We start from the raw sequence: 17,453 nt of genomic DNA on the forward strand, positions 1-17,453 counted from the left end.
CCATCTCCTTAGAGAGCGAAGCTGTAAGAGATCTGGTCGAAGCGCTATATTTTGCCTTTTCTATAGCTGTCATAAAACCTGAAAATTCCCATGTTTTAGTCAGGAAAGTTCTCTCTTTCTAGGTTTGTCAAATTTATAGACGACTAATAAAGGCATCAGGGGAGAGAACAAGACTCAATTATTGAACTTTACTCTAGCCAGAAATGATATTATATAGTATAGTTATTAGATTGAAAAAATGCTTTGGGAGCCAATAGAAATGTAGAAAGAGATTCCAGATCTTTCATGAGGAGGAACCAAGACCAAAAACTTCTTACTAACGGAGAAGGAACTACAGAAGCCCTGATAGTTAAAAAGAAAAGGCAAATGGGACTTTTGATCTGAAAAGCAAATTTCAAGAGCAAAAACATAGCAGCAGCATCACTAATCTAGCTGCTTAGAAAACAAAAGGCTACACTTCAACTGATCCGTTTAAGGATTCGTCTAAACTTTACAGATGACGGTAATCAACGTCGGGAGGGGTGTAAGATCAACTTCTTACCGTTATTATAGCTGACAAATTACATATTCTTCTTCATAGTAATTAATAGCTAATTAAGCCCTCCCTCATCCACAATCAAATCAAAACGAGGGAACGACACCGTAATGAGTATCGGCCAGGAAAGGGACAGAGCTCGCAGAGTTATACAGGGTGTCCATATCGGATTCCATTTCGGTTCGCTTCGCGAATCGGCCTTTGATTCTTGGCCTGGTTTCTGCGTAAGCTTTACGTGAAGCATACCGTATGGTTTTTTCGAATTTACGGTTCTTTCTTTTCTCTCTGTACCTCAAAACTCTAGCTTCGCGGTCAATCCCAGCTAACTGAGCTGCTGCTTGATTTGTAGTGGAACCTGAGATGGGCATATTTGGATCGGTATAATTATTCATGCTTCGGCCGAAGGGATACGAAATATCGGACATAGAATTCCCGTCAGGAACAACACCAACATCGAGGGAAGATGAAGAAACCTGAAAAATCAAAGAAACTTTTTCAGCAACTCTACTAGGGTCACAGTTATTTGAGCTTCAACTACGCAGGATTTCGTACTTACGCTGTGGCTAAGGGACTGAGAGGGGTAGCTGCTGAAAGAGGTGAGTTTCGATCTACAGAAATCAATATCAAAGCAGTTCTTGTGATCGATCACGGGAAGCGGAGCTGGTTTGTTTTGCACAGGCACAACGCTATCGGCTCCAGCACCACCCCCACCATGACTCTGCTTATACCTCCCATCCATGGAATTCTGATACTCAAAATCAAGAAAGGGATCCATTTCACAGAAAAACATATCTCCAGTCTTGACAACAGGATTCTCGATGTTGATCTTGGAATTAAGGTCATGTGTTGTGTGATTACCGTGCAACAACCACGAAACGCCTTCGATCTCATCGTTATGATCATATGCAGACACACCATTTTGATCACCTGGCACTAGAAAATTAAACGCCGAGGAAGTCTTAACAATTGATTCAGCAGAGTCATAAAAAGGCTCCACGGGGACTCGTTCATGACGGCGAGCAAGAGGGTTAGCAGAGTGGATGTCAGCATCACAAGTAACACAAAGAGCAGCTGCATCAGCCTTACAGGTAACCGCTGCTGGTGCTTGCTCGCAAACCTCACACATCCACACACGCTCGTGCCTTGACATGATCTTGCTGTTCACCCCACTATGGTGAATCTTGGTGTCACAATTCAGACACAAAAAAGCAGAGTCCGCCCGGCAAAACGCAGCTGCAGCTGCCGTTTTGCACGAGTCGCAACGTTTAGCCGCGACACTCCATCCTCCGGTCAAGTTCTTTAAGCTCTCAACTTCAATTCCCATTTCGTCTTCTCTTTGGTTCTCCCAGTCAGTTTCTGAAATAAACAGGAAACCGAAAACGTTTTTCCTTTTGGGTTTCTGATTCTCTAAAATGCTGTAAAGAGAGAGTTGTAGGATTGTATTTGTGGAATGCGGGGGCTTAAGAGTAAAGGCTCGAAGAGTTGGGTGTGTCGATCGCTTGGCTGTTGATTATTGTTATCCATCTATGTCTAGTCAGAGGAAAAACTAGGCGCTGATAAATAAGAAGACGACACGTGGATAGATCATAACCAAGAAAAAAGATTTCTTATTTTTCATTCATTCACCAGGAAGACAAATAATATTAGTGATTATGTTATTGGGTTTTTGAGGATTTTAATAGTGTTTATCAGAAGTTGTCGTCACATGTCTGTGCCGACATGGGACCCATGTGAGATTTGGGGGGGTGGGGTGATGGTGATGAGGTTACAGAGAGTTTGATGCAAAGTTCCAAGTCATCAAATGGGTTGGGTTGGTGCTAGGGTGTTAAAAAAACTTGTATATTTGCTTATATGACTTTATCTAAGTTTGATAATATAGATTTTATAGAGGATAATTAATTCAAAAAATAGATAACAAAGATTGAATAATGGATCAAAATTTTTGAACCCCATCAATTCTAACCAATATATCCTATAACAACAAACTTAATTTGTTTTGTTCTTATATGTTGTGTTATTTTTTTTGCAATTCAATTTTTTATTTTATTCAATTGCTTGAGTTGATATATTAAGTTTAAATTGTTTGTTATGGTTTATACAGGTTTTGAGAGCTAATTCATTAAGCTCAAATCTTATTTCTAAATAAGTCTAACCCATGAAAAATAGCACTGTAAACCTAACTTATAAAATGTTATAATATTTTTTAAAAAATTAGTCCAATCTGATATATTTAACCCATTTAAATAAAAAAATCTAAAAAAAATGAATTTATAATTTATAGATTTAAATACAACCCAACTACATCCATTTGAAGATGAAATGGACAGTTTCTAAATAAAAAGATGATTTTTTGTATAAGATCTACAAAATATGTTGTTTCTATAAGTAAATAATTTTTTCCTTTTAATTATTTTTATTATTAATGAATTTCTTAAGTTTATCTAAACTACAAAAAGTAGTTTTATTTTATTGTTGGGTGATATGTTTGTGTGCTTTCTCAACTCAATGTTTTTTCTTTGGCATTTTGTAAATAATTTTACCTATCTCATATTAAAATCATTCTAAAACATTCTAAAATAACCTATAAATTTTATATTTTTAAACTAAAAAAAACTTTTAAAAAATAGTTAATCACACACTACTAATCGCGTTTGATGTATTGGATCAACTGAAATCATTAAAAATAATTGTTGGTATATCGTGTCTTTTCAAAAGACAAAAGCATAAATTTGGATGCCGTCATGCTAAAAGAGATATTTATGAATATTGAAACTTTTGGCATTGCGCTAGTTTTATTAATTGTTTCATTGAATTTGCTGCAAAAAAAGAAGGGTTGCAACCTTTAACTCAACTATTCTGAAGGTGTAAACCATGAAAGAAAAAGATTATCGAATTTAATTAATGATTTATACCTTTAACTAACAAGGATATAAAAGCAAGATGCTAGCTAGGTTATAAATGAATTTGAACGCTTCCAACCAAACCAGAGGTCAATAGAAAAGGTTTATGAATTATTTCTATCTAAAAATTAAAAGCATCCATATTCAATTGTTTACAAATTAAAAGCATTCTAAAATCTGATATTTTTCAAAACATGAAAAAGAGGGTCGTAGCCTCAAGAGACATGGAAATACTAGAGCATTCAAGTGGTATCAAGCTACAAGATTTCTATTTAATAAAATTAAATATTATTCAAAATATGTATGAAGGTGGCAAGATGTTTAATATATGGATTTAACTCTTCTGAGTTGATATGATTTTTGTGCATTATTTTATTCTGGAAATATAAGACTTATTATATATAAAGTAAATTGCTAAAAAACAAAATTTAATTTTAATATAATCTTTTCTATGGTGACAAAATAAAGATATATTCATTCTAGTTTTAATGTTGTCTTTTTTTTTTCATTTCATGTTTATAAACATGTTGAAAATATTTTCTCATTTCATGTTTATAAACATATTGAAAATATTTTCAATATGTTTATAAACATATTGAAAATATTTTCAAACATATTATTTTTAATGTGCATGGCATCAAGTTACGACGGAAGAGATTAGTCTTTTAATAAGAAAGCTCCTAAAAAATATTTCACTTTACTTAATTATAGGTCAAATCAAAATAAAAAAACTTATGATTACCGAATTAAAAATAAAACACAATGTCATCATAATCCAACCCCATGTCATACAATTCTTTACCTAACAATACTAGCGATGCTACATTCCTTTCAACTTTGCCAACAAAGAATTTTTTATTCGTTATGTACTTATGATCCGTCAACAAGATTTACTTGTTGTAATAAAAAAAAGAAGAAGATGTTTTATCACCTTTTGTTAAAGTGAAGACCTTGTTATTTTACATATAATATGAATATGCTAGTTTTTTATATGTGCTCCAACTAAAAACCATTCAATGTACAGGAAAATCATTGATAATCAACATCAAAACTGTTTTTATCTGAAAATTGTTTTCTCAGTACATCATATATCAAAGCCCCGGATGATACAACTACTTCAACTTATCAATTAACAGAAAAAAATAAACATCTATATTCTAACTCAGACTATGAGGACCAAACATGAACTCTAGCCTCATACACATCCCCGGTGGTAAGTTATCAACCGTGAGTATCATCGGCCAACAAGAATAAATAGTAGCAAATGACCCGAATGGATTGAATTCGTCTATACATAACCTAAAATAAATGTTCCTTGATTCCACTAAAAACTAAGGATACATCCTATTAAAATGTTTCCAAGCTTCACCATTAAAAGGGTGCACGATCACTGCATCCACCACATCATGTAAATGATGCTATGTCATGTGCTCAACAATCTTTTGTGACATAAATAATTTTTTGTAGTCTAGGTGTAATTGAGAAATATCTAAGTTTTTTATATATGATAAGAGTTCGTCCCCTGTCAGTTCTGGATTTATAACAAGCATGTCCATATGTTTTGCATATGGTTAACTCTACTTTTTGAAAGTAGTACAATGTGCAGAAGTTTAGACACATATTAATTTTCTGGTATCCTAGGGTAAAGGGTTTCATCATGGATTTGGCAACAATTTTTGTTTTTTTACGCTATTTCTTTCAGTTAAAATGCTTTTTCATTTAACAATTTAATTGTAATCGGCCTCACTCAACTAATAATTTGAATTGATGATGAACACTTATGTAACAATCGATAATTTATTGTGATTTATGCATCTATCCTATAATGATTTATCAAAGTATTTAAAAAAAATAAAAAAATATGGTTACATCTGCATTAGGTTCTTCATCTACTATTAGACATTGACTAATATAACCCTGATTCATTTTTATCGTATCTATAACCATATTTCTGTAAAAATTACTATTATCATCTATAACTTCATGCATGTTATTAGAACTAGAAGTTGACCCAACTATCTTTTTTACCATAGTCTCATGAGAAACATATGGTTTTCTGTGTGCAAACCAACACTAATCTCTCCATGAACCTTTTTTGTATAAGATGCATAGTTACAACATGTGGATCCAGAAACTTTTTATTTTTACACCTCTTACATGAATATCTAATGACTCTACTAATATTTCTCGAATTAGATAGTTCATAATTAATAAAATCATGAACTTCATTACAACAATCAGTCCTATATAACCCTTCAGGTGAATCTCGATAAATCACTAAACGATCATCTATTACTTATGTCAAACTTATATAGAATATTGATGACAATATATATTAATTAATTACATAAACTAAATAAATAAAATAACATCAGTTTAACTCAAACTTATTCAAACTATTTTAATAGTATAACTAACTCATTATCAATTATCTATATAAATTTAAATTTCTATATATTTACCAAAAAATTCAACTCAATAATTAAATTGGTGAAATATAAAATAGGCCCATTAAATAAGCCATTATTTATTTCATCACAAAACACCTAAGTTACAATTTTAAATTAAATATCATAATTTATAAACAAATATAATTTTACAAAATCTCAAACAAACCATAACATGTATCAATCATACATTTATACAATAATTGTTTTTATGGGAAAAAACTATAAAACAAGTAAACCAAAAAAATATACATATCCTACAAAAATATGCTCTTTAAATTAACATTTTAAAATTGAGTTCAAATAAAAAATTGATAATTTTGTTTACTTGAAGTGAGAATTTGAGTTAAGACAGAGATACTAACAAACTGAGTGTTGGGATGACTGAATTTATAATGAGAGGTTGATTTGTGATAAAATTAAGGGCATAAGCGTTATTTGTTGCAAGGAAAAATGGAGGAAGAAGAAGAAATGGGGAGGGAGGAGAGAGAGAGGACGGTGACTTGTCAAGTTATAAATTAAATATTACAGATGAATTTATAAATAAATTTAAATTCATTGATAATTTTATTTATAAAAATAATACATCATTGTATTTCTTGACTTTTTTTTTCATTCTTTCTTTTTTCATTTTAATTCTCTCATTATATATTTAGAGAATATTTTCATCGGTGTTTATCGATAGATGCTGGCATATTCATTCAAAAAAATTCACCGCAATCTATTGACAAAAATATTCTATTGATATATTAGTTTGTATTTATTAATTTTCTGGTAGTAAACTCTTTTTACATAATTAAAAATTTGAGATTAAATGTAAAATTAGATCCCCCGCCCCCCCTCCCCTCCTGGATATCATAAAGCACATAAGCAACGTCTAAAGAAATTGTTAACCATTTTTGCAGGAAATTATTAATACGCCATTAATTAGCATGGCAAAATATTAATAGGCTGATTCTTTTCATCACAAATTTTTTTTTAAAAAAAGTGTAATATGTGAAGCATGTCATTTGAAGCACCTAAACCATGAGCATCATGAGCGTCGTTTGATTTTAATGAAAATCGCAAGTTAGAATAAAAGAGAAAGATTGGTTAAGAAATTTTTTTGAAAGGTATTTGTTAATGTTTAAAATACCTTGTATATTTATAGCATCAAATCATAACCTAACAAGAGTTTTCATTGCTCAAAAATAATTTATAAAAATAATCATAATTTATATTAAAAGATAATATAAGATAGTTGCATGAAATTAGAGCTCAAAACTTAGAATTTTTCAAGTTAAATGATGCAAGTGGAAGCTACGTAAAACAGTAATAACACAAAAGTAACAAGAAAAAGACAAGATTTAAAGAAAGAAAAATGTTATATATGTAAATCTTAAATTCATAATTTTATTTTATGAAAAATAAAGTATGATAGTTGTTTTTTTGAGTGGTTTATAAAATCTTTAAATAGGTGGAAAAACTTTATCTATTCTAGAACAATAACTACAATTCCAAAAACATAAAAGAAATAAAAAAAAACAAATTAAAACATATAATCCCAAAAAATACATGAAAAAAACAATAAAAATTGTCATGTTAGAAGCATCAATAATCAAAATATGATTTTAAAAGATTTGACAATCCATTCAATAATGTAATGAGTGTCTTGTAAAAACATTACTTATATAACTTTGAGTCCAATCCAATAACCAAATCTCCTATTATTATAATTCTAAAAAGCTAATCAATCTTTGTTGTTTCAATTTTATTTTATTTTTAAATCTATTTTGTTAGTTTATAAAAATATCTATAAGGCTATTCACATATTTTACCCAGATAAAATTTTTATCCTGTAACAAAAGATATATCATCAGTATTTCTATTTTATTAGTTTATAAAAATATCTATAAAGTTATTTACATATTTTATTTAGACAAAATTCTCATTCTGTAATGTAAGATGATCGCATATACGATCAGAATTGTTTATTTTATTAGTCTATAAAAATATCTATAACGCTATTCACATATTATGCCTAGATAAAATTCTTATTTAGTAATGTAAGATCATGGCCTCTATAATCAGAATTGCCTGCCTGTGTCTACAATGTCTTCAATTTGATTTGTGTCGTACATGGAAGCTTACTTCTAGACTCTCTTTTCTCGCAAGCACGCTTCCTTATCCTGCCTGTCCTTTCTCTGCAAGGACACACCCTTCTTCTACCTCTTGCCACTAAGACTCCTGCCAACCTTCTTTTCGCAAGGAGTGTGCATCCACCGACCTACTACTGCTGATTTCTGCTTGCTTTTGTCGTAACCCTTTTACTCTATTGTAGGCATTTTTCAAGTATCTGTCTTGATCCTGATCATTTCCTCCCCCTTCAAGAACTTCCTTGTCCTCAAGGTCGACTTCCAGAGGTCCCCCCATATAACTTCTTCCCTCGCCAATGATTTTCATTGGACTAGCACAGCCTATCTAATGCGATATCATCTTCTAATTATTTGTTATTCTAGGGCTTAAAAGGTTTGAGTATTAGCTACCAATCTTGGTTCATGATTGGTAAGACTGAGATGCGCCTTACTTTGGCTATCTCCCCTACGGCGTTTAAGTTGTGAAACATAGGAAACCGGGTGAATATATGCTTATTCGCGAAGCTCCTACTTACATGCCACTTCCCCAATTTTCTGAGTGATGCGATAAGGCTCATAGTGGGGGAAGCTCAACTTATATAAAGCCTTATGAGAAAGGAATTCCTTCCTGAATGAGTGGAGTTTTAAATCGACCCAATCGCCCAGTAAGTACTGTTCTTTCCGATGGTGTTGGTCCGCGTAGGAGTTCATATAATTATTGGCTTGTTCTAAGTTTCTCTTAAGTTCGTTAATCAACTCATCTCGATCCTGTATTATTATAGAATGTATAACATGCATATATTAGTATAGAAAATTAATATAGAATTATTCTAATATTGTAATTCTTATAGTTACTATGATATTTTATCACGTATATATTAATAAAAAGGTTGGTTAAGTTATAATCTAACACATTCTATTATTCTCAATTTGGTATCAAAGCTCTAAAATAATTAAAACACTTTCCTCACAGCCTTCTCTAAAATGGAACAGCCGCTCCATACTTCTTCCTTTTCTGTAGCACCATCAGTCCAGTATTCTTCTCTAGCAGTGTAGACTTCTTCTCCTACAGTGGCTCCTCCACTCTCCTCTGCTACCTCACCGCCTGTTTTCTTCTCTGCCATGACTAGTGAACAACTTCTCTTGCAGCCTATGTCTGATGTAGCTGCTGTCTCTGCTTCCTAATTAGTACTTAAAAGAATATAGTAAAGATATACATCGTGTAATTCATGACTAATGACCCCATTTTCATAAAGAAAATGTTTGGCATAGTCTTGGAAATCTGACTAAAAAAAGACCTTATTTGCCAGTTTCTAAGAAAACTAGATAGGAAGCTTATCCCTGACCCATAGAAGGTGTTTAAGTCGTTCTTGGACGTAAAACTGAGGAAAGATGTAAGCCACAATCACAACTACTTGTACATACACATGTTTTCTTTTATTTAAAAGATAGAGAGAAAGAGAAAGAGACTTCAGCTAGCCTACATATAGGTGGTATTATTACATTTTCAATTTTTCATCTATAAAATCTTCTCTTTCTTCCCTTCATTTTTAGTCAAACCACACATTCAACAGATATATAAGTGTGTAGAAATGAAGGTTCATCAAGTCATCACATAAGAAACATTTGTGTCTTTAGTGGATCCAGTCTTAGGAAGAAAATAGAGTTTTTAGAATCAATAAATCATCTTAGTTTGGTACTAGCTGAGAAGATATTCATTTAGTGTATAGGGGAGACAGCTTTGGGTTAATGAGGGGAGCGTCAATAGTTGTATTTTTAGGAGATAGTTAAGTTTTGGGGTTGTCCCCTAAAGCTTTAACAAATGGAGAGATCCTTGGAAAAACAATTGGAGAGGAACTACATTTCTCCACAATGTTTATTCGAATGAATGCAATATTTAAACACGATGATGTCTTCATTGCCTTACCAAGTGGTCTGGGCATATTGAAAGAGATATTTCATATTTTTTTTTTGGGCCTAACTACACATTCACCATAAACCTATAGGTCTGTTAAATGTTAGTGTTTTTTATGATAAATTATTGTCTTTTCTTAATCATGCTGTGGAACAAGAATTTGTAACATCTTTGGCACGACAAATCATAATTTCTGATGCTACTGTTGAACAATTGATTGATCAACTATAATCTTTCATTCATGTAATTGATTCCTCCATGAGTTGTATAAATTGGTCATACACGGAAAGCCATAAAAAGCTTAGATTAGATTTGAGTCTTCATTTGTGAATCTTTCTGTCTTGTTGTTTTTTATATTTGTTTAAGTGTGTTTCAAGTTTGTTATTGTTCGGTGTTTCAGGTGATGTTTTTTATACTCTATCTTTCTATCTTATGATATTGAGGACAATGTCTCGTTTTGGTTGGAGGAAAAGGGTAGTAGTTAATATTAAAAAAAATTAACTAACTGTGTTTTCTATTTCATAAACTATTTACAAAATTATTGTTACTAGGATGGCAGAGTAAATGAGTTCTTTTGTTAAAGTGACTCTTGAGACGCATTTTAGTAAATATTCTTAACAAGGTCTATCAGAATACTTCTTAAAATATTCAGGTTTACAAACTCTCACATTGTTATCACTTAATTCTGCTCATATACTCATTTAACAAGTATTCTTAAACCTTGATTTTCACACACATACTTTAACATATGATTGCGGTTCAGATATTGAATTATTACATTATTTATGTTCTTTTCTTAAAGTTAATACCTAAGGAAAATGAATAGTATATAAATTACAAAAAAAAACAAAAAAAATGATAATAATAAAAATTTAGATAAGTTTGGTTTCGTAGCATCCCTAACCTAAGTAATTATGTCCAAATGAGTGTTTTAACACCTAATACCCTAAAGTCAACTAACGTGAGAGCTATTGGTCCAACGCTTGTTACATGGGTTGAGGAGAAAGAAAATCAAACATTGCATTATCTATGTATCAGTATCTACAACCTGAGTTACTAAGCTCATAAGGGTGCCTCAACACCTAATACCCTAAGACCAATTTGTCGGGGAGTCATTAGCCGAAAGCTCGCTATATATGTTAAAAATGCATTTTATTTTAAAGTTATATGTATATTAATAAAAAAATAAAAAAATAAAAAAAATCTCATCATAAGGAAGTTAACCTTAAACATTAGAACAAATTTTTTTCTTCCAAGTAAAGCCCCATAACTATTTGTTGATATATTGAGAATAAAAGAAAGGTTTATTAATATCTTGTTTAAGAGTTAATAAGAAGATATATAAATTTAATGAGAGTTTGTTTATCTTGATAGATTAATGGAAGTTGAATGATGAATGCCTTATTTTTTGGAATTTGCAAAAAAAAATTCAATTTTAATGCTTTGATTACTAGGGACTAGTAATATGCCAGTTGAGGGGTATGATTAATACTTAAAAATGCATTTTGTCAAGGTTTTATATTATTATTTTGCACTTGAAGTATCAATAACTCCTTAACTAAAACATGTTTTAAAATAACAACTTTGATATCATAAGATACCTTTAATTTATGGTAAATATCTATCCCAAATGCAGGTCTTTCATATAAATGAAAGGATTGATTGATGAGTTGAAGTATTGAAATTGAAATGATAAAGAGAGGGTCAAATTTAGAAAATAGATGCTGGTGTAATCCAAACTAAAATACTATTCAGTAATTGGGTCATATCTAGAGTTGTAGATCTTAGATTTAGGTTTGCTTTATATAGATGGAAAGCTAAGAAATAGGCTTAAAACTTTCATAGGAAGGCAAGACTCAATTATGCTATTTGGAAGTCCAAATCTTAACAACAATGTAGAAGTCCAAATCTGTCCTACAGCCTAGATATTATTCAGTGTTCAGCCAATATCTCGAATTCTAGAAGTCCAAATAACCTTAATTTTTTTTTTGAATAGATGAGTCAATTCCCTAGAACTTTCGTGGTAAGGTAGGTTCAATATTTAATGTTATCAATGATATTTTTTTGCAAACAAGAAGATAAAGATTGTCACCAAGTTAAGAGTTGGTCACCCACTCATCAATTAATCATCAAATCAATAGTTTTCAATTTTGGTCTATAAAAGGAGACATTTGTCATGCATTTAGGCATCTTAATCTTTAGATCAAAATCATATTTTTATTCTCTGTTTATTGTAATGCTTAATTTTTCCTTATATTACTCTCTTTTTTATGCTTCTCATTTCCTTTCCTTTACTTAGTTGACTTTTATCTTATTTATATTCTTATCTTATTTATTTATGTTTCTCTCTTTTATTATGTTTAGTTAAGTTTATTATGTCAAGGTGAAAAAGTTACACTAATGATGTAAGAATAAGTATAGTGTAAACTCAATATGGACTTTAATATTTGATACCAACATGTTTTTTATTTGTTATCTTGTTCACTTTTAATACTTTGCTTATTAAATGGTTAGTCTAGATTTGTGTTGTATAACACTTGGTACAACAAATACTTGACACTTTCATAGCCTAAACGTATAGTATAATCGACACTTGTGCTATGAAAGGAACTTGATTTGTTGTTAACGTAAGTTATAATCATGAATACCTGACAATATTTACAAGTATTAGCATTATTCGAATAAGATAACTAATATAATCATGTTAACCATTTATAATCTAATTGGAGCCTCCTTTATGTGTGGTTTCCAATTCAATAATAAGATTTTATATTATACTTGTTTGAAATACCATTAGTGGATCCTCTAACCTTAACATTTGTTGCTATCTTGCTTCCATCTCAAAGTTCTCATCAACTTCTTCTTTTTCTTTTATTATTATTGTTGTTGTTGTTGTTTATAATTTATACAATTAACTTTCATATAGTTCGATCCCAGTCTTGTCAGGTTATTTATTACTTTGATACTCCTGCACTTGGTAGAAGACATTAATCTTTTGGTTATGTCACTTATCTCTCAGCAAATCCTATCATTCATACTCATACTAAGCATGCTGCAGTGGATTATCACTTTGTCTGTGACCACGTTGCTAAGAAAGAGATTCAAATTCATTTTGTTCCTTCTCAAGATCAACTTACCGATGTTTTCACTAAACCATTTCCAGTTGTTTCCTTTACTACTTTTCGGTTCAAGTTTTGGGTCGATCCCCCACCCTCAACTTGAGGGGGCATATTATAGAGTGTATAATATGTATATATTAAAATACAAAATTAATATAGGATTATTTCAATGTTGTAATCCCTATAGTTATTGTCGTGTTCTGCCGCATATATATAAATAGAAAAGTTAGTTAAGGCATAAAACCTAACATGTTCTATTATTCTCAACTTATATCAACCTCATCATTAGAAGAAAATATCCCATCGTATAACTAATTAGGGCTAGTGGTGTTTAGTTATAGAGGTACTTAAATGGTGACTTTTTATTTGAAGCATGGCACGTTGTGTTGTACCATTAGTTTGGATTATAATGGATGAATGCCTGAAAATAAAACCCAAATGTATAGTTAGTGACTTCGGCTGACCATTCATTTATGGGTAATAAGTTGAACTCATAGCCATCTTCGATCCATGCAAACAGAACAACTCATGCTAGAAATTACTATGAAAAGTTCAATCTATAATAGTGATGATTGATCATAGATTTCATGCAACTTGATCGTATGGTTTTTGAATAACTATGTCTCAAGCTTCATTATTCAAGGGGGTGTACCAAAGCAATAAAATATGCATACCAAAGTTATAAAACCTAATCTATTTATATATATTTATATAAAACAAAAAGATAAAAACAAGGTTATTTTATATAAAAAAAAAACATATCAAAACCAAAACTTCAACTAGTTAATTTATCAAAACCAAAATTAAGGTCATACCACCAGTTTTGCTAAAGTGAAAAGTTATTGCTTTTCATTGTCTGTGTTCCACATCGCTTACTTCCCATTCTCGTATGTGTAGAGTGAATTAATTTCAATCTACACTGTTCACTTTGCACAGTTTGGTTGAATCCACTGTTCATAACCGGACTGGGTTTGGCTCAAACCTAAATATATTTGATCAAGTCCGACTTAGTAAAAAAACTAATTTTTTTAAATTTTTAATTATGTTTTATTTGAAAAATTAGCGTTTAACATTATTCAATGACACTATATAATTAGAAGGAAATTACATGATGGTATAACATTTACATAATTTAATCGTAATTCCAATTTTATTCCTGATGATATTTTGACTGATTTTGTTACACGTTCTAAAAACCATGAAAATTATAATCCTTATCGTATATATAAAATGTTTTTTATAAAAAAAATTCTTTTTAAACTACAGTTATAAAACTTACAACGGTACCAAACACAAAACATACAAAACCATGCCCGTGTTCTATGAACTCTTTAATTCCATCCCAAAGTGGAGTCATTTTCATGACGGATGACTTGATGTAACTACTTCACCTCTTATATAAGCATTCTTTCGTGATATAGTTTTAATTCTTTCTTCGATTGGTAATTAACCATAGTTTTAGGTTCTTCTATGATTCATTACTTGATTTCAGTGCAATGTGGACAAATTTGAGTTTGAATCTCCTGTCAAATAACCATTCTAGGTCCAGAAATAGCAAGTAATAGGGGACTATCCTCTCTTCACAATAGTGAATCTGCCACATAATTTTGTTTTCCTATATGGTAATATGTTTTGAATTCATACCCCCAAAAATATGACCATAAACTCCCGCTATTGAAACGTGATTACATTATTCAAGGAGATATGGCCTTCTTCAGCTTCAACGATAGCAAGCATCTCCTTAGCATAAACTGACTACCACTTTATCTTAGGATCGAGAGCCTTACTAAGGTACATAAAAGGTCATCCTTTTTTAGTTAACACCTGCATCATCGTTGGCATCGATTTGAACTTAAAATACTTTATCAAAGTCAGGCATGACGAGAATGGGAGTTTGTGACATAACTTTCGTAAGTTGTGAAAAAGCCTTGTTCCTCTCTTCCGTCTGTATGAATCTGTAACTTTTTTTTAACATACTTGTGAGTGGTTTAGCGATGATCAAATCGTGCTTCATAAATTTCTGAAATACCCTGTCAGCCTAAGAAATCCTCGTCAAGCCAAAACTGTAGGGTGGTCTAGGCTAACAGATCATAGCTGTAATTTTTTATTGGTCTACTACCTATACGTCATGTTTTGAAATAATATCGAAGAGGCACTCATTTTCCCCAGATATTCATAGTGGATGTGTTGATTTTGAAAAATAGTTTTATGGATGTCTCCTTTGTGTACCCGAATCCGATGATACATGAAGTGAAGGCCTAACTTAGGAAAAAACCAAATGCCTCCCAATTCATCTTCTATGTCATAAATAATATGTATAAAAATCCCTTAAATATAGCCTTGTTAAGAGCGTGATAATCATTGAAAAATCACCATTTCCCATCCTTTATTTTCACCAACAGAACTGGTGAGGAGCAATGGCCGTTGGTGGACGGAATGAAGACCTTTTGAGGCATCCCTGCCACTTATTTTCTCAATCTCTTTCTTTTAGAAGTGGGCATGTCTACATGGAGCTACATTGATAAGTCTAGTCTCATCCTTTAAAGGTATCTTGTGGTAAAAAAAACCTTACATGAGGCATATCTTTTGGCTCTTGCATGCCAGTGGAGAATTCTTCCAATATAGTCTTTGATTTATGTTGTGTTAGGACTGTCTTCGAATGGAACTTCTATGGTTTCTTTTACAGCCTCAAAGATTGAGAAACACTGTTCTTCGCCCTGGAATTTTTTTTCCAAGGCATGCATCTCCACTATTTCAGCCTTGTTTAGGGATTGCATCGCCAATTTAACTTATCCATCCCCTTATAACTTCCATGGTCATATGGTGATGATCAGACACCACTCCCTAAATCTTCTAACCAGTGAACTCCTAATACCACATCCAATCCTACTACGGTTAACACAAAAAGATCGACAATAATATCTGTTCCTTAAATTCATAAAGGTACCTAATTTAGGCATAACTATCCGCATGTCAAATTTTCTCACTACCAGAAGTTTTAAAGCTACCAACAAAATATTCTATCAATATTTATAATCAATCTATTGGTACAAATTTTACCGATGAGCTCTTGAGTAGAAATACTATTAGAAAAATTATTTTTAATGATTTATAGTATATCAATAATAAAATTACTAATGAATTTGCTAATGGAAAAGATGTGTCAAAAAAATTTTGTTTGCTTTATTTCATTGGTATTTTTATTGGTGAATATGACATATCACCAACAAAAACACTATATTTAATTTCATTAGTGATATTTTTTGTTTATCGGTATTTTCCTTAGTGAAGTTGACATATAACCAACAACAAGACCATATGCAATTATGTTAGTGAAGAAATAGTTGCAGTGACAATTACAATAATTCTTTTTGAACTCTTTATATGTACCAACAAAGGTAGTCTATCAGTAATTATTTAAAATTATTTTTAAAAACAAATGTATTAAACAAAAGTAGAAAATAATTAAAATAAAATATTTGTAACAAATTTAAATATTGATAAGTTCAAATATAATCTAAAAAAGAAGCATTGGAGGAGGAGGAGGGTTTTCGTTGAGACCGTGGGGCCATGAGGGAGCACATGTATCACCCACCTATGATTTGAGCTCTATGTACAATTGGTGGAGTTTAGTCATCTTAATGGAGAATCGTTTTGTATGAACAATAAGATGGGTCATTCGAGCTTTAACTCGTTGGTTTAAAATATCCTTAAACTCTAGAGTTTGAGTGCTTAGAACATATTGCAAGTAATTAACCAACGGTTGAAGCACTGTGGGTTGTCTATAAGTTTTAGGTTGTAGTGTTAGAGAGACCGTGCACTTAATTTCTATTGAGTCCACCAGATAATCTTACTTCCAACAAAAAATATGGATTGAGATCCAAATAAGTTAAATGATCATCCCCGTATCTCTTCTTTAATCAGATGTTATATGTAACGTTGACTTGGTCTTACAGTCTGAGCATAAAAGCTTATTTGGGGCATTAAAAATGATAGGGGTACTTGTCATCATTATGGAAAGGAAAGCCATTACAAGAGGAACTGCAAAGATTATCTTACAACTGAGAATGCTAAAAAAGTTATTGAAGCTTTTACTTTAAATATGTTTATTTATTAAATAAAGGCACAATAAACCTAGGTGTAATACAGTAAGGATTGTTGCATTAACTTTTCTAAATAGGTTAATATTAGAACTTGATAAAAAAAAAATCCAACACTTTCTAGAAACATCATATCTATTTCTGAATGGATTTAAATTTATTATTCAAGAAAAATAATGTTCCTTCTATAATAATAAAATATATTATAAATCCAGTACTTATACAAATGAGCTGTATATACTTGATCTTGAGAAGTATATGTTTAATATAAATGGCAAGAAGAATAAATTAGATAATTAATAACAATATTATTTATGACATTG

General features: G+C 31.1%; 1 protein-coding gene across 1 annotated transcript; it reads right to left on the reverse strand.

Annotated features, from left to right (window-relative positions):
• Nucleotides 1-295: 295 nt before the first annotated feature.
• LOC105116882 (zinc finger protein CONSTANS-LIKE 5-like) lies at nt 296-2,057 on the reverse strand. The gene is made up of 2 exons (XM_011014383.1): nt 1,092-2,057; nt 296-1,008 (listed from the first exon to the last, which is right to left on the reverse strand). The coding sequence occupies exons 1-2, from the start codon at nt 1,857-1,859 to the stop codon at nt 622-624; spliced, it is 1,155 nt and encodes a 384-aa protein (XP_011012685.1). The 5' UTR covers nt 1,860-2,057; the 3' UTR covers nt 296-621.
• Between the last annotated feature and the right edge of the window lie 15,396 nt (nt 2,058-17,453).

Source organism: Populus euphratica, unplaced genomic scaffold, assembly GCF_000495115.2.
Source record: "Populus euphratica unplaced genomic scaffold, PopEup_1.0 scaffold1095.1, whole genome shotgun sequence".
NCBI classification, from domain to species: Eukaryota; Viridiplantae; Streptophyta; class Magnoliopsida; order Malpighiales; family Salicaceae; genus Populus; species Populus euphratica.